This window comes from Eretmochelys imbricata, chromosome 8 (assembly GCF_965152235.1).
Source record: "Eretmochelys imbricata isolate rEreImb1 chromosome 8, rEreImb1.hap1, whole genome shotgun sequence".
NCBI classification, from domain to species: Eukaryota; Metazoa; Chordata; order Testudines; family Cheloniidae; genus Eretmochelys; species Eretmochelys imbricata.
In genome coordinates this window covers 9007451-9034572 of record NC_135579.1, presented here as the reverse complement: position 1 = coordinate 9034572, position 27122 = coordinate 9007451, and the positions used below count along the sequence as shown (strand labels likewise).

Sequence of the window (27122 nt, the reverse complement as noted above, 5' to 3'; positions counted from 1 at the left end):
AAATGCATTAGATCAAAAATGGCGTGTGTAAATCCATGTAAATTAGACCTCCCAGACTATCACAGGCACCCTTTCCAATCCTTACACTTGTTCTACCGAGGCACAAGGATGCCCACGGTGTTCTGAGTTAAGCTGCATCTACATTGCAAGCTAGGAGCATAATTTCCCTGCTTGCATTCACCTCCTTCCAGATGCTCAATGAGAACTAGCGTAGCTGCGACGGCATGGGCAGTGGCAGGAGTGGCATGGCCTAGCTGTGCCAAGTACAAACACTTCTGAAAACGGTGGGTATGTACTCAGCACAGCTTAGCCACGCTTCCATGGCTATGCTACTCTTTATACTTGTGCTAGCTCTCACAAGCTACTGTGTGTGTTTGCGAGCAGGGGATCGCATCACTAGCTTGTAGCGAAGGTAGAGCCTGACTGTAAGAGGTCATCTAACTTACAACACCTTAAGCACCACTCACAAGCAACAGGCTTGGCTCACTGTGTGGTGAAAGCTTTCTGCCACAATGCCTCTAAGGGAGGCAGAAACTTAGAGTAGCAAGCAAAAGAGAAAAGATGTTTTCAGATGAGATTCAGAAAGCACCTGAGAGCTGATGGAGCAAATGTTCTTCTTATTTATACAAGGGCAATTGTACAGAAGCTGCTTCGTCTTTGCATTTTCACAGAAGTTCAAGAATACAGCAGGGGTGATGCGTAACTCGATATTAAAAAGTGGAATGCATGTACATTGCATTCAGCATCCTGTCACATTAGTGCAACACCACTCTCTAGTGTATGGACTCAGAATTACTCAATTATTTATATGCAGTCTAGTTGTAGCTGTGTTGGTCCCATGACATAGAGAGACAAGGTGGGTGAGGTAATATCTTTTACTGGACCAACTTCTGTTGGTGGGAAATACAAGCTGTCAAGCCAAACAGAGCGCTTCTCCAAGTCTGGGAAAGGAACTCAGTGTTATAGTAAAAATGGACTGTCCAGAGACACTGGATTTATGACAGGTTTCAGAGTAGAATTTATGACTCACTACAACTAACCCCCTCTTCTTGTTTTATGACTGTAGAGGAGTTATGGGCTATTCTAGCTTAAATGGTCCCTTACAATATGTGCTAACTACTTATGCTGAACAATCTGGTCCACCTTGTATTTAGCTGTGATGCTGGGAGTTCCTTATTACCTCACCCTGTCTCTCAAGTTAACTATTTGTGACTATTACCATCTAGTGTCTGGCCTACGGCGAGGACACATGTCTCTCTACTGTGTATAATGGTGGTTAATGCAAATTCTCCTTTTGTGTAATCAGTAAAGGCTTCCAAGCAGAAGATCATGAGTTTTAATTCCCAGGCCAAATGTGTGTGATTTACCTGATGAACATGGTGACTGTACAGATGAGGCCTTATATAGTTGTATTCTTATATTTACATAATGTTTGCAATTGGTTGACAGGGTATGCCACCTCCCAAGCACCCCCTTGCGGCCCGAGGTTGCGTTGTAGGCCCCTGCCTCAGCTTCCCCCTCTTCAGAGGGCTCCTTAAATACACTCCACACAGGCTTTTTGTGGCAAAGCCACCCCTCCTTGGGTCTGGGTTTATTAACATAAAATAATCTCAGAATAAAACTTCAAATCCCAAGTTAAACTCCAACAAAAGTCCACACACACACACAAGTTTACTCCTGGGGAGATTTTCTGCACTGGTGTGGGGGCGCAGAATTCATATGACCCGCATTTTTCTGTGCCCCCATGCAGAAAAATGGAAAAAAAAAAAAATCTGCCGGGGGACATGCGTCTCTTCCCCGATAGCCTGGGCAGCACGTCAGTTCCAGCATGCCTGGAGCAGCCTCAGAGACAGGGGTGGGGCGGGGCATGCGTGCCTGCGTGGTCATCGTCGGGGTGGGGGAGGGCTGAGTATACGTGTGTGCCAACAAGCGAGAGAGAGAGAGACTCTCCCTCCCCTGACTACCGCAGCTCATTGGCGTGTAAGGGTAGGCCTTTTTATTATGCAAGAGGCAGGCTAGAGGTACACATAAAATTTCTCTTCCGACTCCCAGGCCTTCCTACCAGGGGTAGGGTTGCCGATTTTGGTTGGATGTATTCTTGGAGGTTTTATCACATGATATAATCTTTAATTAAGGATTCATCTTTAATTCCTGAAGACTCCAGGACAATCCTAGAGGGTTGGCAACCTGAATCAGGAGCTTCTCCTGCTTTGGCAGGCGACTCCCAGGCCCTACCTGGCTGGAGTCTTCTCCTTCTTACACCCTTGGAGTCTGTTCTCCCTGGCTCTCAGCCTTCTTCAGCCCTCCAGCTCTGGCTTCCAAGTCCAAACCCTGCCCCCTGGTCCAGGGTGTCCTGCGGGAGATTCCTGCTCATAGCAGGTCCTGTGCACTCTTGGCCCCAGCTTCCTCTGGTTTTCTCTTCTTAAACACCCATTGATCCCTGCCCAGGTGTGCCTACTTCATAACTAATGGCGTCTCGCCCCTGGCCTCTATCTCTTAAATGGGCAAGCCACCCTGTTAAAAAGCCTGCTTTGGCAAACCTCCCTATTTTCTTAACCTACAAAATGAGAAAACGCTACTGTCCTTGTACACAAAAGTATCAGGCACTGTACACTGACTTGCTTATCTATGGATACATGGTAAATATATTTCTCCTTTGTCTTTGAAAAATTCCCCTTTCCTTCCAGACTGTTTGTATAATCACTGATGCTGCTGAAACTGTATTTATGCCAGCTAACCCACAGGACTCAAGTTAGGATCTGCCACTCATTCGGTATTAGAAACTCCTTGCTTTTTTGGATCTCTGAATGGAATGTTTTTCTCTCTATATATGAATTCTTTTTAAGGAAATCCTGGGATTGGTTTGCCCTTCAAGGAGGATCACACAAGGTCATTCCTTTTGTAGGATCTAGTCTTTGTCAGACTGCACTGAAACGTGTGCAAATGGTCTCAGATAGTGCTATCAGGATGGAATAGATAAAGACATTTGCAGATCTTACTTCAAAGTTGACGTGCCCATTCGGAAGGCGATTAGCACATCCTTCATTCAAAAAGTAAATGTCTTTGATCAATAGGCTGAAGAAAGGGATCACAATCTGTGAAGGGAATGACAACGATTATCTTTGTGGCTCCGTATTTTCACTACAGGAAAGAAAAGTTCAGTCAGAAGGGAAAAAAAAAGATTAACTTCCCAATGTACTGTTCTATTATAAAGCAATACAATGACAGACAAGCACCAGGGAAGGAGGGTACAAAGGTATTTTCAACGATCTGGGGGATGGCTGCACCATTGAAATGAACATTCTGTGGGCACTATGGGCAAAAAATGAAGCAATAATTACAACTGCGCTCCAATTCCTTCTTCATATTTCAGTGGCATCACTTTCCTGAGCAAAGATAAGACTCTTTTGTCTACAGAGTTGTTTTATAAGCCATTGGATTCACCAACAACAATTTAAAGATAGCCAGGATCCAAAGAATACAATGAGGATGGAGAACCCTTGCTACAGACAGTTAGGTGAATGCTAATAATCACACCAAAATAAACAAGCATGGAATAATGAAATCTTGTGACTCAGGGTGTGTCTCTGCATGGATTTACTCTCCTGAATAATTCCATGTGCGGACACTCTTATTTCAGAGTAAGAGTGCCACGTTCTTGTGTAGATAAACCCAAAAGGGGCCAAAACTCTAATCTGAATAGCAGAAGTTCTAATGACTCAGATGAAACAGAGTGATTGACACTGAACCTTTGGTAAAATGCTTTGCCACTAATGGCAAAAGGCCAGGTCTTCAGACGGCCTAGATCAGTATTACTCCATTGACTTACAATGGAGTAATGTGGATTTACACTGGCTGAGGATGTGATCCACAACCAGCAAAATTATGGCTTCCACTTTACTTCTCCTGATTGGAGAAAAGTAGTGTTTTGACCAGGGGTACGTGTACCCCTGGGGCTACCCAGAGGTCCTCCAGAGGGTACATCAACTCATCTAGATATTTGCCTAGTTTTACAACAGGCTACATAAAAAGCACTAGTGAAGTCAGTACAAACTAAATTTTCATACCAACGACTTGTTTATACTGCTCTATATACTATACACTGAAATGTAAGTACAATATTTATATTCTGTGGTAAAAATGAGAAAGCAAGCAATTTTTCAGTAATACTGTGCTGTGACACATTTGTATTTTTATGTCTGAATTTGTAATAAGTAGTTTTCAGGTGAGTTGAAACTTGGGTGTACACAAGAAAAATCAGACTCCTGAAAGGGGCACAGTAGTCTGGAAAGGTTCAGAGCCACTGGTTGAGTCCATAATCTGCCAGCATCTCAAAACGTCATGGATCCTGAGTGCAACACTAATTCATCCCAAGATGCTGGTATGAAAAGCTATAGACTAAAAGGCAAAAGGACCAGTCTGGCACCAATTTTATCAAGGCCACGTGAAAAAAGGAGGCAGTGAAGAGATCTGGAGAAAGAAAGGTGTTTATTTTATTTCTGGTTTGGTGGAAATGAAGATGAAAAGTCAGAGACACTCCTGCGAAGGCTCAGTAAGGGCTATCCTTTGGAATACTGAAATTAAACGCTTGGTACACCAAGAAATGTCAGTAGTAATCAGAAAGACCTAATCAAAGAGGCCTCTGAGCACTCAAAACAAGCACTGGGGATCATCTGGGGCAAACTGGAATACACACTCAGATCCAAAGCCTTCCCTCTCACCAATATGATGCACTATCATCTAAGCTTTATTTTGTATAGAAGGGGCCTAATTCCTCCTTTAGTGTAAATCTTCTGAACGCAATGGAGTTAGGTTAGAGAAGAATCTGGCATTACAAATTCTAAAGTTGGATCTAGGAATAGGGTCCTGGTATGAAGCTTTGAGCATCCTGGTATGGTTATAGACTGCAGTGGGCCTATCTCAAGGTGGTATAAGGAGCTCTCATGACACAAGGGCCAAACCCAAATGCTGAGAGCTATGGGGCAGACCAGCTAGTGACCAAGCATCTTTTCAGCAAGGACACCAGAACCAGAGATCAAGTTTGTGTCTTCACTCTTGTTGTGTGGGCAGATCATACTAGGGAAAGGCCACTCAGAGGGCTTGGTCCAATGAGTCAGTACTAAACTAAAGGAGTACTTGTGGCACCTTAGAGACTAACCAATTTATTGGAGCATGGGCTTTTGTGAGCTACAGCTCACTTCATCGGATGAAGTGAGCTGTAGCTCACGAAAGCCCATGCTCCAATAAATTGGTTAGTCTCTAAGGTGCCACAAGTACTCCTTTTCTTTTTGCAAAGACAGACTAACACGGCTGTTACTCTGAAACCAGTACTAAACTAGCGAGCCTGTCTTTGTAGCTGCCACATCTGCAATTTAAGTAGCTGAGTATGGGCTCGATCACTGTGAATGGACATAAGAACGCGCCATGTGGGTTTCAATATCCAAGTGGATCTACTGGCCACTTAGTAAATGAGCTGAACTATCTCTTAAGTGAAAGTACAATAGCTTTGAGGAAATGCAAGGCTATGGGAATTGATGAGAATGAAGGAACCATTTAGTTAAGTAGTAAAGGTTATTCAGTCTCATGCTGAACAGCAGCTGAAGTGGTATCTGAAGTGGAACTAAGGTAGAATGTCGCCAGTGATTTTCCAGTCTACAGCCTTCACAATGCACCAATAGGGAGTGCAAGCACTTGATAGATACTAAAAAGGAAATGTAAGCAAGGACTCCCAAAACCAGAATGCTGCTCTTGTTATAAAAACAGAAACCACTTTCTGGTCTAACTGAGGTATTGCATCGAGTGAGCTGCTGAAGGGATGCCTTCCTGTGAGTTTCTTTCTGTGAAGGTTATTGAGGATTTCTTGAATGTAAATGTAGTGCTCCCAAAGGAAGGTCAGACTGGTTTCCCTGGAGACTCCAGTACTATATCGATTCATAGAATGGATACAGTACGGGAAAGGGCACACTGAAAACTCCAACACACTGGGCCTGATCCTACGAAGTGCCAACAAATGGCGAGTTGACGGTGCTTTTAGGATTGGTCCCATGCCTGGCCAATGAACCTGAAGACTTCCCTACAGGGAGCAGCCCTGATGGAAAGAGACTTATTCAGTCTAGGGCCAGGCTGCTGAGGCTACCACGTAATGACAGTTGTGGCAGTCTTTTTGTGATCTGGAAACGCGTCCACTAGAAATTGAAGTGAGTCACTTAGATCACCATCTGGAAGTGACTGAGATCACTAGTTCTCTTCACATAGGATTTTAATGGTTGCTCAAAGACCAAAAAACCCCAATAAATGTCCCCAATAAGAGTATATCACTCTGTGTGTTTTAGTTTCAGAATCTCTGTAGTGAAAGCAAATACACTAGAGAGTTATATTTGTAAGGCGGGCTATTATCCAGCCACTTAACTAGCACAGAACTTGGGCTACAGCCAGAAATTCACATTTCATTCCCTTTTGATTCCCCCCAAACCTTCCAATCCACCCACACGCCCACAGAGAGAGAGAGACACACAATCGCTTCCTTCAGAAGGAACCAAGTTAAGGAAATCAGACAAGCACTTCCCCGTGGTATCAGATAGCAACAATGTACACAGCCTTACGCTGTACGGAGTCCAACATTTCTAAGCAATTTAGACAAACATCATTAACGCAAAATGGTGATTCCCTGTGGAATGACTTAACTGTGGGGATGACACAGGTCAGCTGACTGCATACATTAAGCAGAGTTAATTTCCCACAAACATGCTCCTTAGAACTCTGCCCTGAATACAAACCCTTTATTGTCACGTGATCTGTCACTCTGCCCTGTGGGGGGCTTATTTCTATTAACTCTGAAATTAGCCACTGTATCATGTCACAGCTTGAAGGGCTGCATTAGCATATTTTTATTTAAAGCCTACTCATTCCTAAGCAAATACAAAGTACTCTAAATAAACCATTTACGCAGGGAGAAGATAGCTGGGTCAATGTAACAAGACTCTGGGCTAACTTCCAGGTTGAGCCTCCATGAGTACGCTGAGAGGATGGAAGCAACAGGGTGCAGGAAGCACCTTTCCCCCACTACACACATACAAGAGCCAGGCAGAATGCTGACACGAGAACTCCCTGAAAGCAAGGTAAGGGGCGATGTCACCACGCCAGATGGTGCTAGCACCAAAGGGCCCTAGTAGCTGGGCTGGAGGCTGGGCAGCGTCCATGCCCGGGCAGTAGAGTGCCTCCCCCAACCGTGGCCAAGCTGCATCCCATCTCACTCCAAGGAGGCCATTGGGTCCTCTAGTTTCACTTCTGTCTAGATGCCAAGAAGCAGAAAACTCAGCAAACTGAGACGGTCTTAGCTTCTGACACACATGGAGGAGACAAGAGAAGAAAAATACAGTGCTTAAAAAAAGAAAAAGCATGGCACCAATGGTGTTTGGGGAGCTGCACGTTCAGTTCTTGGCCCCGCCACAAGCTTCCAGTGCGACCTTGAGCAAGTCACTTAGTCTTTGTGTGCCTCCATTCCCCACCTTAAAATGAGGATAATAGCATTGCCCTGCCTCCCTGGAGTGTTGTGAGGAGAAATACATTAAAGGCTGTGAGGTGCTCAGATACTCTGGTTCAGGGGGCCAGAGACATACCTAAAACAGACTGAACAGCCAAAGATATTCCATACACCTAGGTATCGTCAGAGGGAGACACCAGAGAGCCATCCTGTGCACTGATCGCAAAGCAGGAACAAGCAAAAATGCCAGAAAATTGGAAACCACTCCAAACAAGGCAGAATCCATGGTAGCCTACCCCAGCAGACAGTTGGTCACTATCCTTTTCACAGTGGTTTTATTTATCTTTGGCACACACCACACAGAGAGAACAATGACCTGGAAAAACAGTAAGCACAGCCCAGATCCTGCCTCATCTTGAAAACTTGTGCCTCTGTGTTACAAGGGTGCAGGAGGCAGCCACACTCATACCGTAGCTGGGCAGTGTTCCTATCTACCATTCCCTAGCAAGCTAGCTGGACCACTGGCTAACATGAGATATGGTCTGAATGTGCCCTGGACCTTCTGCTCAGCTGCTATTGCTGCTTCCACACGGCAGGTTTACAAGGATAGGATTTTGCCAAACATTTGCAAAGCTGAAACAGAAAAAAATTAGCAGCCAGGCCTGTCAATAGCAGCTGCTGCCCCACGTCACGGTCTCTGTGGCCCATTTCTGCTTTTTGCTAGCTCTCTTTTGGAATGTACGGCACATCAAGTGTGCACTCGAACGTGAGCAGCCTATGTGCCTGCTTAGACATCCCGAGTATCTGCAAGGCAAATCAGGCATTCAATTAAGGTTCTAAGTTATTCATCTCAAATGCTCAGCTCTGAAAATCTACCCTCTGATTTAGTGTCAACCTTTCATTCAACACTTAACATTCAGCAAAGAATAAGGCTATAAAATAAATCCCAAACTCAACAGATCACGTAAACTGAAGTCCAGATTGTAGGGATTTTATTATTTGTTCAACCATTCCCAGAATGAATGTTTTTTTAGACAACTAATCCAACGCAAAGGTGTCTAGGTAGGGCCACATCCTGGACAAGGCAATGAGACCATTTTTTATAAAGAAGGCAAATAAGATGCAGTGGATAATGTAGGAATCGGTGACAATAAAAAGGAGAAAAGAGGATTATTGATGATTGGCTTGTATATGGACTCAGCTCATCCTGTCCAACCCCAGGTGACGTGGTCAGAGCAGACATCTCTCTTCTCTTTGAATCCCTCCACTGGCTTCTCCTCCAGTGCATCAATCTCTGTTGCTTTGCCTTTAAGACCCTTCACCAGTGAGCCCCACATTGTCTATCAGACCTACTAACATATCAAACTGTCAACTCCCCATCCTCTCTCTCCCAGTGATGCCACTCTCTTGTCCACTTGTCCCTCAGGCTCCTCTGTGCTTTCTCCCATGCCATCCACTATTCATCGGACAAACTGCCCATCAAAATTCATAAACCTTTCCTTTTTAAACCCTCCTCAAAACCTCCCTCTGCCCTGATGCCTGGACCTATTTATCTAGGAACACTTTGGCTATTGACATTGTTTATCTAGTGCCCTCCAGAACGTATCACTTTTTGCCCACCGCTCCCGAACAGAGGGTCTATACACAGCCTGTAGCAGTAAACATAGTTATTCTGCAAGTGATTGGGAAAAAAACATTACCAACATAGTCCAATTTGAAAACAAATAGGTTTCTGTGGTTGCAAGAGGTGAGCTTTGCTAAAAAGACTGACAGAAAACCCTATAACACTTTCCATGGGCTGCGATCACATTCTGTTGTCATTGGATAAAATTCAACAAAATACCTTGACCAGGTAGCTCACGTATAACAAGCAATGAAATTAGGAAGATCTGGGGTCTGAATTATGTGCTGTGCCGTATCTGGGATTTTAATGTATCCAGCAATGATAAGCCACTGAGCTTTAGGCCTGAACACTTTCTAAAGCTAATATGTTATGTACACAAAGGACACAGAAGGTGGGTTTTTTCCTCAAATAAAATAGATTCCTATCAATCTACTAACCTACTGGCCCTTGGTCTTAACTAGGCATAGATAGGAATGTGCCAGAGAACTTCCACAGGAATTAAGGTAAAGTAATAAAGCAGCAGGCTTGAATATATATGACTGTCACCAGAGGAATAGATTGCATAAGGATCTCAAAATGTCAGGTTCTAGATGAAGCATGTGTGAGCTTGTTCAAGGAATTTCTCTACTCTTCATTAATATCCAATTCATCAGCTCATCCCGCAGCCGGGTATTGCTTTTCGGAACAACTCTGCATATTTCCCTTACAACAATGGCAGCCTATGGACCAGATTCTGACCTCATTTTAGGGTAAATCTTGTGCAACTCCATTGGCATCAGTGCAGTTACATCAGAGTTGCACAGATGTGACATCAGAATCTAGCCCAGTTCCTCTAGCAATGAATATTCAATTTCACATTATGCTTGTGATTGCAGCATCTGCTTCGCTGCACGCAGAGTGTTTCTCTATTTATAACAATGTGCTATCATAACATTTAAAAAAAACTTTTAACAAAATAAAAATTAGAGTGAATGGGGAAAAAACAAAGAAAATCAGAAGAAATACAACGGAGCTCATAACACTCATAACAGATATAAACATATCTGAAAAGAGATGATAGAAGAAAATAATTCTGAAATCACAACACACTCATAATTAATTATCTTCAAGTTTCATTCACTCACAAACAAGGAATGTGTTATTCAAATGTATCTTCCTCTGGCAAATGCACACTGAGCATTAAAAACTCGGCGGGATTCTCTTTGATTCAGTTTGATTTAAAATTAGGGAAACCTTCCATCCTTTCCTTTCAGCACAGGAGATCTGAAGGGGGGCAGCTCTTACTTAGTGCAGTGGGAGCCACTGAGTTAACTCAGAGTTGCATCTGGGTATCTGAAGGTAGAATTAGGCCCCAGGTTTGCTGTAAGTGCCAAACTTGCCTACAGTGCTTTGAGCAAGTCAGGGTCACCTACTGTTCGCTAACATTCATCTTTGAGAAGAAGCACCTTTCGCTCACCGTCTCAAGTCAGCCACTACACAAGACGGGCTTGTCTACACAGGGAAACTGACTGGTATAGCTAGAGCAGAATAACTATATTAATATATAATATTAATAATATAATAACTATTGCACTGTAGCTGCACAGACATAACTCCCCCATGTGGACCCTTTATTCTGGAATAGATAACACTGCTTCAAAGCTGGTCAGTTTTCCTCTGCAGACAAGCCCTAAGTGAATTTTCAAGGGATGTGGAAATGTATGTAATGATTGGGCAGGAGGGGCAGCAAAAGCCATATGGACCACTGCAGATTCACTTAAGTCAGGGGTTCTCAAACTGGCGGTCAGGGGGTTGTGAGGTTATTATATGGGGGGGTCGCGAGCTGTCAGCCTCCACTCCAAACCCCGCTTTGCATCCAGCATTTATAATGGTATTAAATATATTAAAAAGTGTTTTTAATTTATGGGGGGGGGGGTCACACTCAGAGGTTTGCTATGTGAAAGGGGTCATCAGTACAAAAATTTGAAAACCACTGACTTAAGTACTATTTTGAGGTTTGAAGTGGGATTTAAGACTTGTGCGTAAGATTTGGGCTGGTGGTGATGGTGGGATTCACCCTAAGGGCACACTGAGAATTCCAGTGATTAACCACCAGCATTAATCGTCCCCCATCCATTCAGAAATAAACAAGACAGGGACAGACCTACCTTCTCCCTGTTGCTGTGTGCAGTGAGGGATCGGTGGGCAGCCCCTCGCAACGCAGTTCTGTAGTTATAAAAATTACCAGTAGGGTCCATCTGATGCTAAGTGCAAAATAAGACAATTGCCGTGTATTTGATCAGAAAGGACTTGGATTCTTTTTTCTCATCAGAATTTAAAACCAAGTTGCAGTAATGGAGATCTGAATATGTACGGTCTAGGGATGGACAACTCGTCATCATTTTCTTGTCACGTTTATGTAGCTTAATGCTTATTTACCGAGACATCCAGACGTGATTTTAGATTAATATAGATCATCATAATGTGGCAGTGTCGGAGAGCTCAGCTAGCACTGAATGAACCCCCCGAATCCAGTCAGTCCGTTCGGTAGGGGCTCAGAGTAAAACCCAAGATGGATTCTCTGAGGACAGTCTCTCCTTTGGTTGTTCCAAAGTCCTGGGCAGAGGCCACACCTATATCCTCAGGAGATACATAATTCCACCTAATTCCCTGTAAGTGCTGGCCATGGAAACAGCTAGAAATCTACATGTATAGATTGTGGTTGTTTTTATCTTTGATTTTTATAATAAAATCAGCACAATTCTATTTGAACAAGGTGGCATATATGGGGTAATATCACAGCATCATTGTACATATTAATACAGGCCATACTTAATTAGTACAATACATCAGGCCAAATTCTTGCTCCCCAATGGAAAAAAAACGATGAATGCCTGAATAGGTGGTGCAATATTACGCATTTTTTATATCAGGCTGAATCTGGCAGGCATCAGGGTGAATCCCTGCAGTAATCCGCTGGCACGTCTCCATATGACACCGTAATAGTCCCTCACAAAAGCTCCGTGTCCCTGTGTGCCTTGCTTTCGCCACCTCCGAGGTGGAATGGTTTGCTCGGGTGCCGTACACAGAGCACTATGCATGCAGTGGGAGTTTTGCCACTGACTTCACTGAGAGCAGGATCAGGCTCATGAATGATCCTTTAGAGAGGATTTCATGCCAATTACATCCACTTTTGGCACATTCCATCCAAGCCATCCTACTCTGCCCTGGTGAGTGGAAGCAGAATTCAGATGCTCCAGCTGCTCTCTGCATTATTGTTTTATACCTTCTTGATCATGTGTGCCTCTCCAGAGAGGCTTTGAACCCTAGTCTATGAAGATCCTCTATTCTAGGGATTCTCAACCTTCTTTCAGAGGCCCCCCGAAACATGCTATAAAAACTCCACGGCCCACCTGTGCCACAATAACTGGTTTTCTGCATATAAAAGCCAGGGCCAGCATTAAGAGGTAGCAACCAGGGCCACATGCCACAGAGGGCACTGTGAAGCTAAGCTGCTCAGGCTTCTGCTTCAGCCCCAGGTGACGGGCCACAGGGCTCAGGCTTCAGCCCCATGAAAGTCTACCCCACTGGTCCCGATTGGTGGACCCCCTGAAACCTGCTCACGGCCCCCCAGGGGGCCTCGGACCACTGGTTGAGAACCACTACTCTACTAAGTATTGTGCACCTGAATACATTTGATTAATACAAATAACAAAGCTTTTTTTTTTTTACCTCTAGAATAAAAAATTTGGCTGTTTTCACTTTTGACCAGGTCTTCTTTAACCTGGAGACGGGGCTCATGTTCATCCCAGCTAGGAGGAAAGAAGAAGAGGGGGAAACAGTTAGGAGTCAGGTGTGCTTTTTACAGAAATTATGCCAAACAGAAAAATTCTATTTTGAAGCATCTACCATACTTACATATGATTGCCATCAGTGAATTAAAATTCCCTATGTTAAAGCACTCTCGGGCAACATCAATGAAGAACTCTATGACTTGTGCTCGCTGTTTCTTTTTCGCAGGCTGCAGATTAAATAAATAAATAGTCGTGACAAGCACATGCAAAATCATAGGCAATGCCAGGCTTTGGTGCCCTACCCAGGAAAATCCTATCTTTACAGCTCTATCAGCTGAGTTTTTTTAAAAAGCCCAGCTATTGACTAATTTTGTATCAGCAGTTTGATTGACTAATGACATTTGTGAATGGCAGTCTCCTGAATAAAGGCTTTCATTGCAGATGAGGCCAAAACCCTTTCACGGCTCACTCAGCCATTAACCTGGCACTGAAGCAGAAAGCCAGCCTCTAGAGACTACTGACTGCAGGGACAAGTTGTCCAAATAGCTCTAAAGCTACCAGGTAAAAAAATTATTACACACCTGGCTCCACTGAAATCTATGGGAGTTTCGCCATTGACTTTAGTGAGGCCAGGATTTCACCCCTATACAACAACCGCACCTACATTCTATGGAAGCTTTGTCTCATAATGTATTAAAAAACCCTTTCTCCTATCCTGAAGGTAAATTTACTGCTGATGGAAAAGTAACAGAAGTGGGGAGTGATCCACAGATGAAATAGCACTGACGAGAACAGTGCAAGCTACCCCAAATTCTGCCTGCTAATTTCTTTCCTTCTGTTTTTCCTCTCATCTGTCTAGGTTTCATATCACACTCTTCACCACAGTATCTGAGCACTTGCCTCAGCCCTGACTTGGAAGAACAACATCCAAGGATGAGACAAGAGTCCACAGGTCATTCAGCTTGACCCTTCTATTGAGACTTTTCACAAGCGTGCCAATTCGAGTTAATTTGGATGGTGGTTGTGGGTTTAGAGACCCATGTCTAGTGGTAACTAGATTGAGATCACCATATTCTTTTCAACTAGGTCACCAAACTGTCAGCAGATGGTAACAATGTTGAGTCACCAACAACTCAACCTGTCAACCCTGGGGTGAAAGGTTCTGCGTTCCCTTCCCCTTCCCTCCATGACACGTCCTCCACATTTTTAAAACAGGTAAAGCATTTGTGTCATTTACAGAATCCAAATTAAATAATACTGAAAATAAAAATACTTTAAACAAGCGTTAAATATAGATTACATGTGCTGTCATAGGCAGTGCATCAAAGAACCATGTGAAAAGGCCCAAACAATGACACAATGATAACTGTGACGCTGATGGTCACTGTCATTCAGCTCCTCTTCAGTTTTGCACTGGGATGAGATTGCACAGAGACAGGAAGAGGAAGGTCCTAAGAGAGATTCCAATGAGATTTTCATGGAGAATGAGCGTGGTGAGCCATCCACCAACAGAGATGCAGCAGGAACAGCCAGAGGGGGAGGAGAGGAACAAAGACAGGATCACAAAAGCCAAGGCAGGCCAAGATTGCAGGAAAGAGTCTGATTTACAGATTCAAAGGCAGGAAAAAAGTCAAAAGAAGATGCAGATGGAGTAAAAGACATATGAGATCTGGCCACGAGGAAGACACTGTAGACCGGGGTAAGATCAGACTCAGGAGATTGGAGAGGGCAGAGTCAGATCAGCAGAGATCCATGATATAGCCGGAGGAGAGGACTCAAGGCAACAGATGTAGACAGCATGTTCAATGAGTGTAGAGATGAAAGGGTGAAGGGAGATGGGGCAGTAGTTTGAGTGACAGGAGGGGGTCAAGGGGGCATTTTTTGAGGCCGGGGGACACCAGGACATGCTTGGATTGTGCAGGGAATAAGCCAGAAGAGACAGAGGGGTTAAGTTGAAGGGGTCAGAGTGGAGGCAAGAGAGGTCAAGTGACAGGGAGAAGGAGGAATGGGATTTCGAGGGGGAGAAGACAAGAAGAGGAGCGGGGAATGGAGAAAGATGGTTTCGGCAGTTCTTGTCTCTTCTCAATGAATGGAAGATTGGAGCAGGCTCATTTGGGATTCAGACACATACAGATTAAAAGCATTCGGAAGACAGAAGATAAAAAATTTGTTGCTTTTCATTCTTCTCTGGAATCTTTTCAAGGGAGTAAAAAGACATTCATGGCATCATTCAGGTTATTTCTCTTGCAGAGTTCATTATTCCACAACTCCACACTCGCTACACACTCACAGCTTCAACACAATGGATTTTTTTTACTCACTGCATCAACAGACTCCCTCCTTTCCCACCTCCCTGTCCCCTACCCCAGCTCTATTTTGCTATATGTTTGTAATTTACCCGGGTGCTTCTGTGAGCATGTTATTAAAACGTATGTGAACAACTTAACTGGGTCATGAAAAATATATCCCTGGGATTGCTTATTAATGTACCATCTCAAACTGGCACATCAGGCATGTGATAAAACACTGCCACACATTTTCACTTACCATGCAAATTTCTGTTGCCACAAGATAGCAGAGTCTATTGAACCATTTCACATAGGCCTCAAGGTTACTAGTCTTTTTTTGCTCATTGAAACAAGACTGGGGGGGAAAAAAGAAAAGCACTGAATGACATAACTGTATTTTACTTAGATTTCTTGTTTGTTAAGATATATGCTACATAAAGGGAATGATTGTTGCCACTGTTTTGAAACAAATCTCTCTCTCGCACACATTGGCTTATGCATTAAGGATGGAGTTCAGAAAGTCAGTGGGTGGGTGGGTATTGGCAGATATGTGCAGTTTAGCTGAGATTGTTGCTTTATACCAATCAAATAAATCTATGAAGAACAGTCCCATTTTGCTTGCAACAAATGCTCCCCAATGCAATTTATGTTGATCCTTGTTCACTGGAATATTAACAGCCATTGTACTGCAGTATTTAAAGAGCAACATCAATATAAATAAGACAAGCCCAACATTCCAGAACACATTCAGTTTGTTCCTTTGACTCCATGACTTCCCGCAGCTCAGCAAATGCAATCATCCACAGCCTTTTCCTGGACAAGAAAACTCTCTAATTGGTTAAGAGAAAGAAGGGCGAGCAAAATAAAAGACAGTTATGGCTCACCTCTTTTTAGAAAAAAAATTGTTTCTTTCTCTTATTCTCTTGTCTGTTTGGAATGTCTTCTCAGCTGACCTGGTTCTGTTTTGTAGGTTGCCTTGAAACAGGCCAATTGGATCAAGGGAAACAATCAGCAAAAGGTATTACAAGAAGCATAATTCCCTCTTTTTCAGAGTACAGTCTCTTTAGGCATGGGGACAGATCCTTAGCTAGCGTAAGCTATCCTAGCTCCACTGACTTCAATGGATTTGTTGTCTTCAGTGGAGCGAAGACAGTTTACACCAGCTGAGGATCTGTCCCTGAGATTTTGAAAATTCAAGTCTTACAAAACCCAGCCATAACAAATGCTGGGAATTTCCTTTCTCGGACTCACAGCTTTCTACAGATCTCTGATATAGCTGTACATCTCTTAGCAGCCACTAGAGGGTATTGGTGGCTATTGATTTTTTATTTTTAAAGAGGGTCATTTCCCATCCCAACGCAGTCTAAAGCAAACGTAAGCGGAGGAATAGTCCCGCTACTGTGGGGAATTTTCCTGGCTTCTGCACTACCCCAGTGAAGTGGGCTAGCAAAAAGATCCGAGTCCTCGCGCCCACTTCCTTTACCCAGTGGCCTCCCTGCCCTTGAGGACTCCCCTTCCACTCTCCTGTCTGGCAGAGTCCTCGTAACCCCAACAAGGCTGGGCCCAGGATTCCTGGGGGGCTCGACCTCCAACCCTGCTGTGGTCACCTAGGACAGGGGCTAGGGTGTCCCCACTCCGGGGTACTCTCTCTGCACTGGGCACTTCTCTGACCCACTGACCATTACATACAAGTTAAAGCAAATGCAAGTTATTTAATCAACAATTAATTTTAAAAGAATAAGGGAAAATGGGAAAGGTTAAAGGAAACACATCAGCCCGCTCTGTGGCAGGGAACATCACAAACAGTGTCTCTGGAACATCAGGGCAGTTCACGGTCTGTTCCTTGTAAGTCCCAGGCCTTCTTCTCAGGCCCTGGCCGTGCTGCAGGGATGCTGTGGGTTGGACACTTGCTCTGGTGGTGGCCTCACGCTCTCAGGCTCTAAGCGGTAGGACCCTTCTTCCCAGTGTCACCCCCACCCTGTCAGGGTTACGATCCAAGCCTGGCCTGCAGAGCCTCTTGGCTGAGGCGTCTCCCTGTGCTGGGCCTGCTGCCCAGGGTACCCCTCGTTCTCCCCAGCTGCTCTCCGCACCCAGCTCCGGACTGCTCCAGCCCCAGCTCCACCACTCGGTCTCTGCACGGCTGCTGCTGCTCTGCCTCCAGCTCCCTGGGCTGCTTCTCTGGCCCCTCTGGCTTTGGTTGCTGCAGCTCTGCTCCCAGGACAGGTCTGCTCTGCAGGCTGCTTCTGTGACTCTGCTCCCAGCACTGACCTGCTTCCTGGGCTGCTTTTCTGGCCCCTCTGGTTGCTGCAGCTCTGCTCCCAGGGCAAGTCTGCTCTCTCGGGGCTGTGCCTCTGGCTTTGGGGCTGCAGCTCTGCTCCCAGGACAGGGTCTGCTCTCTCTGGGCTGCTTTTCTGGTCCCTCTGGATCTGGCCCAGCTCTGCTCCCCAGCTTAGCTTCGGCCTCTGCTTTCTCCTTAGCTCGGCCCCACTCTGTCTGACCCAGGCAAATCCAGCTCACACGGAGGACGGGACCTCCCTGCCCTCCTGACTTCCTGATTAGCCTGCTCGCCATATCATTCAGGCTGACCTAGATCATTGGCCTCTGCCCATTGTTCCTGGGGGCTGTCAGTCTCAGGGTCCTGGTTTCCCATAGACCCTTCCCCTTTTAGTACTGGGAGCTTGCAAACCAAAACACCCCCACTGAATGTTAGTAAGGGGGCAACAGTCCCCTAACACAAAGATGAGTAAGAAAGTCAACAGACAGAGCTTATCTATGGGAAGCAAATCTTGATGCATGCAGAGGAATCCGTTGAAGGCACTGGGACTACTCACAGCATGTAAAGTTAAGCAAACGTCTAAGCTGAGCAATGAGTCTTCACAGGAAGAGGGCCTAATATAATGCCCAAGGTGATTCAAAAATAGAATCCTGATATATGATTTTGGATGTAGAAGAGTTTAGAAATAGAAATCACTTTACTGTACTTAAGGGAAATTCTTTGCAGTGCTGACATTTCTGTTTGTTTTAAAAGAAGAATATAAATACCAATGAATAAAAGAAATGAAACAAACAAAGAATCTACTAAAGGTGCCCCAAGATTAAGCAGCAGTAAGAGACACATGCTTTTACAAAATTGTTTACAGTCATTGCTTTTGTTATTCCTAGTGGCAATTCTTAGCCCATGTATTAATAAATCTCTTTGGGTCCTTCTGGAAAATTGGGCCTTTCGTTAAGAAACCCAGTAAGCACGCTCACTTTTGGGAGTGTCTTAGGAATCAACTTGAAGTTTTTGTTTAAAGCCCACTTTTGCAAAACTTTACCATTAATAAAAAAATTTCATTCATTCAAAAAAGAAGTAAACAAAACCAGTTTTTGGTATTGGTGAAGGCATCCCCCTTCAGAGTTTGCAGCACAAGACAGCTGGGTTCCAGTGCATAAGAACCAGTGGGTATGATTGATTAGAAATTTACCAGCCACAAAGATTTTAGTAGAAGCTTTTCTTTATCTAAGCTGTATAAATAATAATATTTAGCACTTATAGAACCTCTTCTAGCTGCAGATATCAAAGCACTTAATAAACATTCATTAACTAAGCCTCACAAAGTCCCTGTGAGATAGGTACATTAAATATTATCCCAATTAGCAGATAAGGAAACAGAGGCAGAGAAAGGTTTTAGGGCTCCAACCAAAGCTCCCTTAAGGGAAGGTCTCCAATCAGGGCTCTATAATCTGCTTTGCTCTCACTCCTTGTAGGAGACAGGAAGGGGCAGGACACAGTGCACGGGACACTGCCAGATCCTACACAGCTGGTGTAACATACAGCAGCCTTTAGGCTATTCTAAATTTCACCTAGGGCCTCAGCTCAACCCAGGATCAAGAGAGAAGCAAAGTGGCTTAGAGCCATCTTTTCCACCCCACCTCTCTCCTCAGTACAACTGAGGACTGAGCTCAGAATTTGGTAGTTTCACATTACATGTGAAAATTTTCAGGCAGTTGTCACCTTATTCACCAGACCCTTATCTAGCGGGTGAAGACATTTCCTTCAGCTCAGTCAATACTTCAGTGCAACATAAGATTGTCTTCATTCTTTTCTCACGCTGTTATTAAGCACTGCAGCAAAGACTGCGGCTGTTGTACAACAATACCTCAATGAGCGGATCAACGTTTAAAGAATATGTATAACCAATAACTATTTATTCCCTTTGTATTTATCTTGAAAAACTCTTGAAAATTATCTTGGCCTATTGATACAATTCATTTGGATTCTCCACCAGGCCATTATCTGTACTTTTTTCATACTCTCTGGGCTTCATTCTGTACTCTATCCTGTCCTCTGTACCTGATGTTTCTTTGCATTTGCTTCTTATCCTTAATTACTCTTTGCATTTCATTGTTTCTCCACATTGGCTTTTTGCTTTAAACTCCAGCTATATTTAATGGTAGATGACACGCAAAGCCTTTGGGCACACATTAATTTATCGCTGAACATTTCCTCTTTCCCCTCAGTCTTCTTTCCCTCTGTTGCTTCATCCAATTCAATTTCACTCATCGCCATGTTTCCCCCCAATTCTTCCAAAACTCACTCCACTAAAATTCAGTGTCCTCATTTCATCCCTTTCTCTTTTTAATTTTACTTAGTAACCTAAATTATTATTTGCACCTGTCCATTTTCAGTCATGTCCCTCTAGGTCAAGTTCTTATCAAGTAGTTGAAACCTCATCACAATTAGTTTCTTTACATCAGAGACCTTTTTTATTGTTTGGCTATCCCACTATATTGAATACAACAGAAATGCCAATCACAGTGCGTTGGTGTGGGGGGTGCTGAACGTGGACTGGAATTTTCAATGATGCCTCTCGGAGCTAGGGCAGAGGCTCTCAATCTTTCCAGACTACTGTACCCCTTTCAGGAGTCTGATTTGTCCTGCATACCCCAAATTTCATCTCACTTAAAAACTACTTGCTTACAAAATCAAACATAAAAATACAAAAGTACAGCACACTATTACTGAAAAATTGTTTCCTTTCTCATTTTTATCATATAATTATAAAATAAACCACTTGGAATATAAATATTGTACTTTCATTTCAGTGTATAACATATTAGGTCCCTTCCAACCCTGATATTCTATGATTCTATGATATAAAGCAGTATAATCAAGTTATTGTCTGTATGAAATTTTAATTTGTACTGAATTTGCTAGTGCTTTTTATGTGTCCTGTTGTAAAAATAGGCAAATATCTAGATGAGTTGATGTACCCGCTGGAAGACCTCTGAGTACCCCCAGGGGTACACATTCCCCTGGTTGAGAACCACGGAGACGCTACCAACATAGTTCCTCACCATAGTTATGCCAACAGAACCCCATAATACAGATGACATTCCACTCATGGTAGGGTTTTCTGTAGGTGCAGGAACACTACCTCCCCACGCAACGGTAGCTACATCGACAGAAGCATTCTTCTGCTGACATAGCTGCATCTTTAGTAGGGGTTAGGTCAGCACAGCTATGTTGGTCCGGGGGTTTTCGTGCCCCTGACTGACATAGCTATGTCGACCTAACTTCTAAGTGTAGAGCAGGCCTTAGGTGCCTAAATTGCATCACCTTTCAATGGAACTTGCACATAACTCCTTTAGCCACCTTTGAAAAATCCCACCTCCTACACTTTAGCTATAGAAAAAACATTAGTTAGGGCCAAATACAGCAACTGATCTACTCTCAAAGCTCCCATTGATTCAATGGGAGTACTGCACACAGAATGACCACAGGATGTTAGTCAACATTAGCCACTGGCTCCAAGATTGAAAAGCTTTGCTTTAGCTCTGAGAGCAATACTTGGAGAGATATCAGGCAAATTCAGTTCTGATCTAAGTGGGAACAACTCTTTCCCCATTCTTCTAAGTATATATTGGTCCCGCCACTCCATAAAGGGGTGACAAGGGGCTGCCACAGCTCAGCTGGGTAAGGCAAAGGCCATTGCCACTGGAACAGAAAACACATAAAACAAGCTGCTGTCTTTAAAATAAAAGATCTGGGGCTTTAGCCAAGCCCAGTGCTAGGAGCCTGATCCTGCAAGGTGCTGAGCACCCTCAGCTCTCACTGAAGTCAATGGAAGTCGTGAAACCGACTTTGTCATTTTTTTCGGTGTTGACATTCTCTTCTTCAGGTTTGGAGATGCATAGGTAGGAGGGCAGGGCAAGCAACCTGGTCTCATTTCCCCAGCAGGAGTGCCAGGGGGACTGCAGGTGAAAGGGGGGGGGAGGGGCCCCAGCTTGCTCTGGCCCAGGGCCCCACAAAACCCTAATCCGCCCCTGTGAATAGGAACACAGGACATAGCACTGGAAGGGACCTCCTGGGTCACTGCGTGCAGACCTCTGCTTTTGCAAGCAACCCGCCCTATAACCCCAGCTGTTAAGCGCAATCTCTGTAATATAACACCCAGAGAGTGAGAAGACAGACAGGCAGATAGACAGACTCATGGGTACACACCACACAGGTTTATCCTTTTAAATTTTCTTCTGGGCCAGCATGGGACTACAACTGTACCCAAGAAAGGGGCAGTTTAGTGTTTTAATTTGTTTATGGAATAGAGTCAGATCCCATCGATGCTCCAACTTTTCACTGTGTTGTAATTGCTTTGGCAAAAGCCATGCAATATGCAGGTCCCCTGACTCAGTTGTAGGTTAAAATGGGGCTTTAGCATTTTGCTGTCATTAAATCCTGGCAGAGATTTGTCGACAGAAGTTGCTAAATATCCTGCGTAAAATGTGATAATTTTTAGTCTATCTTCCATGCATTGGCAAAACTTCCTTGGAGACAGGAGAGTTATGAGAGTTACTAAGGACAGAAGAGAACTCCCAAATGATTTTGAATCTGGTTTAACTAACTCAGTTTTTGCTTATGCTGATAACAGATGTCATTTCCCCAGTAATCGAAAGCCCTGCCAGTAATTTTTCCATTAAGAAAGTCTCCTTAAGACACTTCTAAGTACAATCAGGCACTTTTGTGATCACATATTTTTGCAGAATCATTTACATCGATTACTTTTACTGTTCGTGGCGTTCTGACACCTCTCTGACACCAAAGCTCCTTTATGAATATGAAGAATACTATTAGTTCTTATAGTACCAAAGCAATAATTTCACCCAATTCCACTCCCTCTGAAACCAAGGGTAAAATTCCTCTTTACTTCAATGACAGCAGGACTGGGCCCACTACTACACCTATTACTTGGCCAGGATGGAGATGTTATCACTCCACTGGAGCTACATTACAAGCTATTTCAATGCCCATTATCTGGCCAATATTAAAAACAGATTATCTGCTGCTATTTCCATCAGTTAAGGGTGAAATTCTGCCAGTGTGTGTGTGTGAGTGTGTGGCGGGGAGGCCAAGTGAACTCAAAAGGAGCCCCCATGGAATGCTGACAGCAGGATTTGGCCTTATCTTGACCTGTTCTTTTTTTTTGGTGGTAGTAGTACAGAAACGTTTCAAAACTATCACTCTGTCGCAGTGAAGTCACTTTCCTTATTGATGAAGCATCAGTAGCTCTGTCAATGTGCTCGCTCGGATCCAAACCCCACAGGAGTCAGTGGAAAGACTCCCATTGACTTCAGTGGGCTTTGGATCTGGCCCTAAGATCCCAATCCTGCATGCCATTCCCTACAATCCCTTGGGCTCCAAGCTGTTATGTAAAGAGAAGAAGATGGTGATGATAATGATGATTACGCTCACTCATAACAGACCAATTCATTAATATGGTATCTGGACACATTCTGTGAGTGTTACATGTATGTTACAGATACGAGAAGAGACAGCTAGTGGCCTGAACACCACAGGGCTACATATCTAGTGGTCTCTAACGGTGGCCAGTCTGAGGCTGGGACATATTTCCAGCAGGAGGGAATTTCAAAGGCAATGATCCACCAATAAGAATCTTGACCATGAGCTCCATCCACACTGCATCATTAGACTAAGGGCTTGTCTACATTACTGCTTAAGTGGATGTAAGTTACATCACAGGGGGTGTGAAAAAGCCACCCCGCGAGTGATGTAATTTACATCGACTTAAAGGGGTGTCTACACCATGCTTGTCGAGGATGTAGCGCAGTAGTGAAGACAAGCCCTAAGCATGTGCACTGCCTGTAGCGTGGCCCTAATCCACACATTTCCCAGTCACAGTTAGTTTTACACTCTCACTCAAACCAGTTCATCTAGAACAAAACAAATAATTGCAAGAGACACTTTCCATGGTGACACAGCCTACCTTGGTACTGTCCAAAGAGTCTTTGTGTACAAACGCCTGCACAAATTCTTCAGGCCCAATGTGACTGAGCCTTTCCTTTTGAGAGAGAGAGAGCAAGAGTAATCTCCAGAATCTCTTATTTTTGGCTTTGCAAGACTTCAGCTTTACTAGCCAAGTTTTGGCATCAGGTTGAAATGGGACTTTAATGAAGTGCTATGCAGCCAGCAAGTTCCCCACTTTAATTTTCATAAAAATAATCAATGTTACTGCAACAGAAACAGAGGAGTGATAAACAGGGGAGAATAAAATCATCTCACTACCTCCAGCCAACAGAATATAAATAGCTTGTGGTGGTGATAAACCACACTGAAGACCTGTCTGTATTGTTCATAAAACGGAGGGCTCATGACCTAGTGGCGAAGTCACTGGGCTGGGAGCCATTAGACCTGGGTTCTGTTCCTGGCTTTGCTGCTGACCTGCTGTGTAACTTTGGGTGAGTCACTGCCCCTCTCAGTATCTCCATTTCCCTGCCCACAAAAGGGGGATAAACAATGTGATCTCCAGTGATAAGTAAAAGCTAAGTACATATTGCTTTGGCCCTTACTACTGCTGCGCTTGCTGAAGGGGGCCAAAGGTAGCCTGGTGCCCAAGCGTACTGCCTGTATGCAAATGGCGGAAATATGGCAATGAAGATGCATGCACCTAAATACCAGGAGAGCATCATTCCAGTGTCAAAATTAGAAGTAAATAATGTATTGAACTGACAGCTAAAGGAGTAGGGATGTCCAATAGCTATAAAACTCTGGCACATCCTCATACATCTCAACTCTCACTGCCTAGGAGGGACAGTTGTGTTCTTTTCCCCCCATCATGACTAAGTGTCACTAGAATGGCAAGAGGCGTTACAGGTTAAAAAAGAAGCTAGTGTTTGCGATCCTGCCTGCACAGGATATCAGTTTAGCTCCCCAAAGAATCAGGCTCCCTGACACAAGCTCAAAGGGAGCACAAAGTAATATTTGCTTGGCATTAGCTCTGCATGTTTGGTCGAAATGAGACATTTCATTTGGAAAGGAATGATCATTGCAAACGATGAGTGCTCCTGTCCTACAGCTAACAAAGCTTCTCCTTCTACACTGGAGAGAGCTACTTCCTACTGCCCCATAGCTTTGTCTCTGGGATTTGCTGTCTGTCAATACATTTCAAATGGATTTAGAAAGCATGAAGTAGGATGTGATATTTTACAGGAGTTGACATCGGCATCACAACTGATTATACCAAGGCTGTCTGCTACTAAGTTCTTAATGAACTGAGCCCTACAGGCCAAGTTCTGATCTTGGTTACATTCGTGTCACTCCCTTTGACTTGCACATGTGCCCAAGGTCACACTTTATCCAATATGTGGAAGTAGGATAGAACATTAGTTACATTAGCTACCTCTTGTTATTATCATGCCAATGTGGCCTAGTGGGTAGAGCACCAGACTGGGTCTCCGGAGACCTGGGTTCTAGTTCGAGCTCTTCTGTTGGCCTGTTGGGTGACCTTGGGCAAGTCACTTCCTCTCTGTGTGCCTCAGTTTCCTCATCTGTAAAATGGAAATAATGATACTGACCTCCTTTGTAAAGCTCTTTGAGTCTACTGATAAAAAGCTCTATAGAAGAGTGTGGCAGCCAGGCTGGAACACAATGGCCCTTGCCATGAGCTCAGTGTCAGCCTTTAAATGGTTAAACAATAAACTCAAAATCTGGCTGTAGGTGCCTTTAATTATTGAACAAACACAAATGGTAACTGCTTAGTCACAGTGCGTTATGACCCAGGCTTGTGAACTAGTACAGTGATTCTCAACCATGGATCACTGCAGTCACATCATCTCATTTTAGAGTCAAGTTGTTCTGTGGGGAAAAAAACAAACAAACAAACCCTGCCACAAAAGGCTTCCGCAGTCTCTGGTGCTGTTTAGTTAGAGCTCCAGAAAGCTAGGAGGGCCAAAGTCACATATGCTGAAAACCAACCTTTTGGTTGGTGGATCCTATAGATGAAGCCTATAATTCATGGGTTTCCTTCCTAGAGATTCCTCTTGGAGGAGTAGAATATGGCCAACTGTGGGATTAGAAAACTTTCGAGTTCCATAATATTCCCCCCAACCCTTCATCCCTACACAGTTTCACCTTTTTTTTTTTCTTTAAAGTTATTTTCCATTCAGGTGAACAGAGAAAAATAGGCTTAGGGCTCCAGAAGTGAACAGTGCCCTCCCAGGTTTAAGCTTAAGGGTATCAAGAGGTTTGAGGACAGATGCAGCGTTGTGGAGCAGCAGTGAGGTTATGATGCACCACCACATAATCTGATGCCCAAATAAATCTGTTAGTCTTTAAAGTGCCACCAGACTCCTGGGTTTTTTTTCACATAATCTTTGAAAGGAGGAGGTAGGACACCCATGCGGTGAACCTGACACTGCATGGGAGAGAAGGCTTCGGGTCACCCAACCACCTTGAAGAAACTGCCCCCGTCACCGCCAGAAGAGGGAGCAACAATCATCAGAAGTCTGCTGAGGAGTGGATTGGGTGGGGAGAAGGGAGACAGTACGACTGGGTGGGCGCACAGGTACCTGAAGTCTCATAAGTTCAGGTCTATGAAATTGAGGAAGGAAAAACACCAACAAACGAAGATGCTTGTGTAGCAGAAAATTGGGTCTGAGCAATGTAAAAGCTTGAATATGGAACAAAATTGGGATGAAAGAGGTCAGCCATTCCACAGCACCTTCCATTCAAGGGGCTCAAAGCACTTTGCAAATGGAACTGAACTAAATTCACTGGGAAGCAGATGAGCAAACTGAGGGAGAGGAGGAGGTTAAGTGACCTGCTCATAGTCACAGGACGACGCACATACCCTGCTTCTCAGTCCTCCGCTCTAATCCACTAACCATGCTTCTTCCTGCAGTATTGATACTGTGCTAACTATGCTGCAGCAGCGTATGTATTTCACTTGGGTTTTGACGACACAGCTACTGCTGGGCTTTAAAATGCCACCTTTGAAATCAAAGTTAGGAATTCCACATGTGTTGCACTTACCAATTCCACATGTGTTAGCTGCTGAGCCAGAGTGTAAGGGTCACTACAGACGGTCAGGATTTCTCTCTGAATTGACGGCGGTTTACTTTTAAAGGCAACCAGCTTGTCAGAGACAGCAGCATTGATCTTGACTATTCCTTCCTGCCCGTGGCTAAGGGTTGCAAGCTTCTGATTCAGGGCTTGCAAAAGCTGATTCATCCTTTTCCAGTAGGCCTGGAGAGGAAAAACAAAAACTAAGGAGGAGATAAACATACAAAAGCCACAGGCCTCGACAATGGTGTATTTTAATTTTCCTACCCCAAAATATCCATAAACTAGCACTGGGCTACCATCTGATTTTCACCAAGACGATTTCAGAACAGCCAGTCGACTTAATTATAGTTCTGCCCGCCAGCTCTGCACCACAGAATCAGCCTCCAGGCAGGTGTGCAAGCAAGCTGTGCTCCCTTGTGCCAGCCCAACCCATTGACCAGCGCCACCACAGACTGGCCAGCAAGGATGATAAAAGGATCAGGAAAGAGAGGTGGAGCCACTAAAGTGAGCAGCTCCAGATTTCGACCAATTGTAACAGACAGCAGAAGTTGGCCCTTAATTTCCATTTAGTAGTTGCCATGCCAAGGACTCTACTTCTTAGCGATGGCTTGTC

General features: G+C 44.2%; 1 protein-coding gene across 1 annotated transcript in view; it reads right to left on the bottom strand.

Moving 5' to 3' along the window:
- The window catches only part of RASGEF1C (RasGEF domain family member 1C), a 46162-nt gene that overhangs the window by 3164 nt on the left and 15876 nt on the right, over positions 1-27122 (bottom strand). Inside the window, exons 4-10 of the mRNA XM_077824715.1 lie at positions 26477-26689; positions 23433-23507; positions 15428-15523; positions 13005-13107; positions 12819-12898; positions 11255-11350; positions 3000-3095 (exon numbers count right to left, since the gene is read on the bottom strand). Of these exons, the coding sequence (XP_077680841.1) occupies positions 3000-3095; positions 11255-11350; positions 12819-12898; positions 13005-13107; positions 15428-15523; positions 23433-23507; positions 26477-26689 (759 nt within the window). The remainder of the gene's footprint in view (positions 1-2999; positions 3096-11254; positions 11351-12818; positions 12899-13004; positions 13108-15427; positions 15524-23432; positions 23508-26476; positions 26690-27122) is intronic.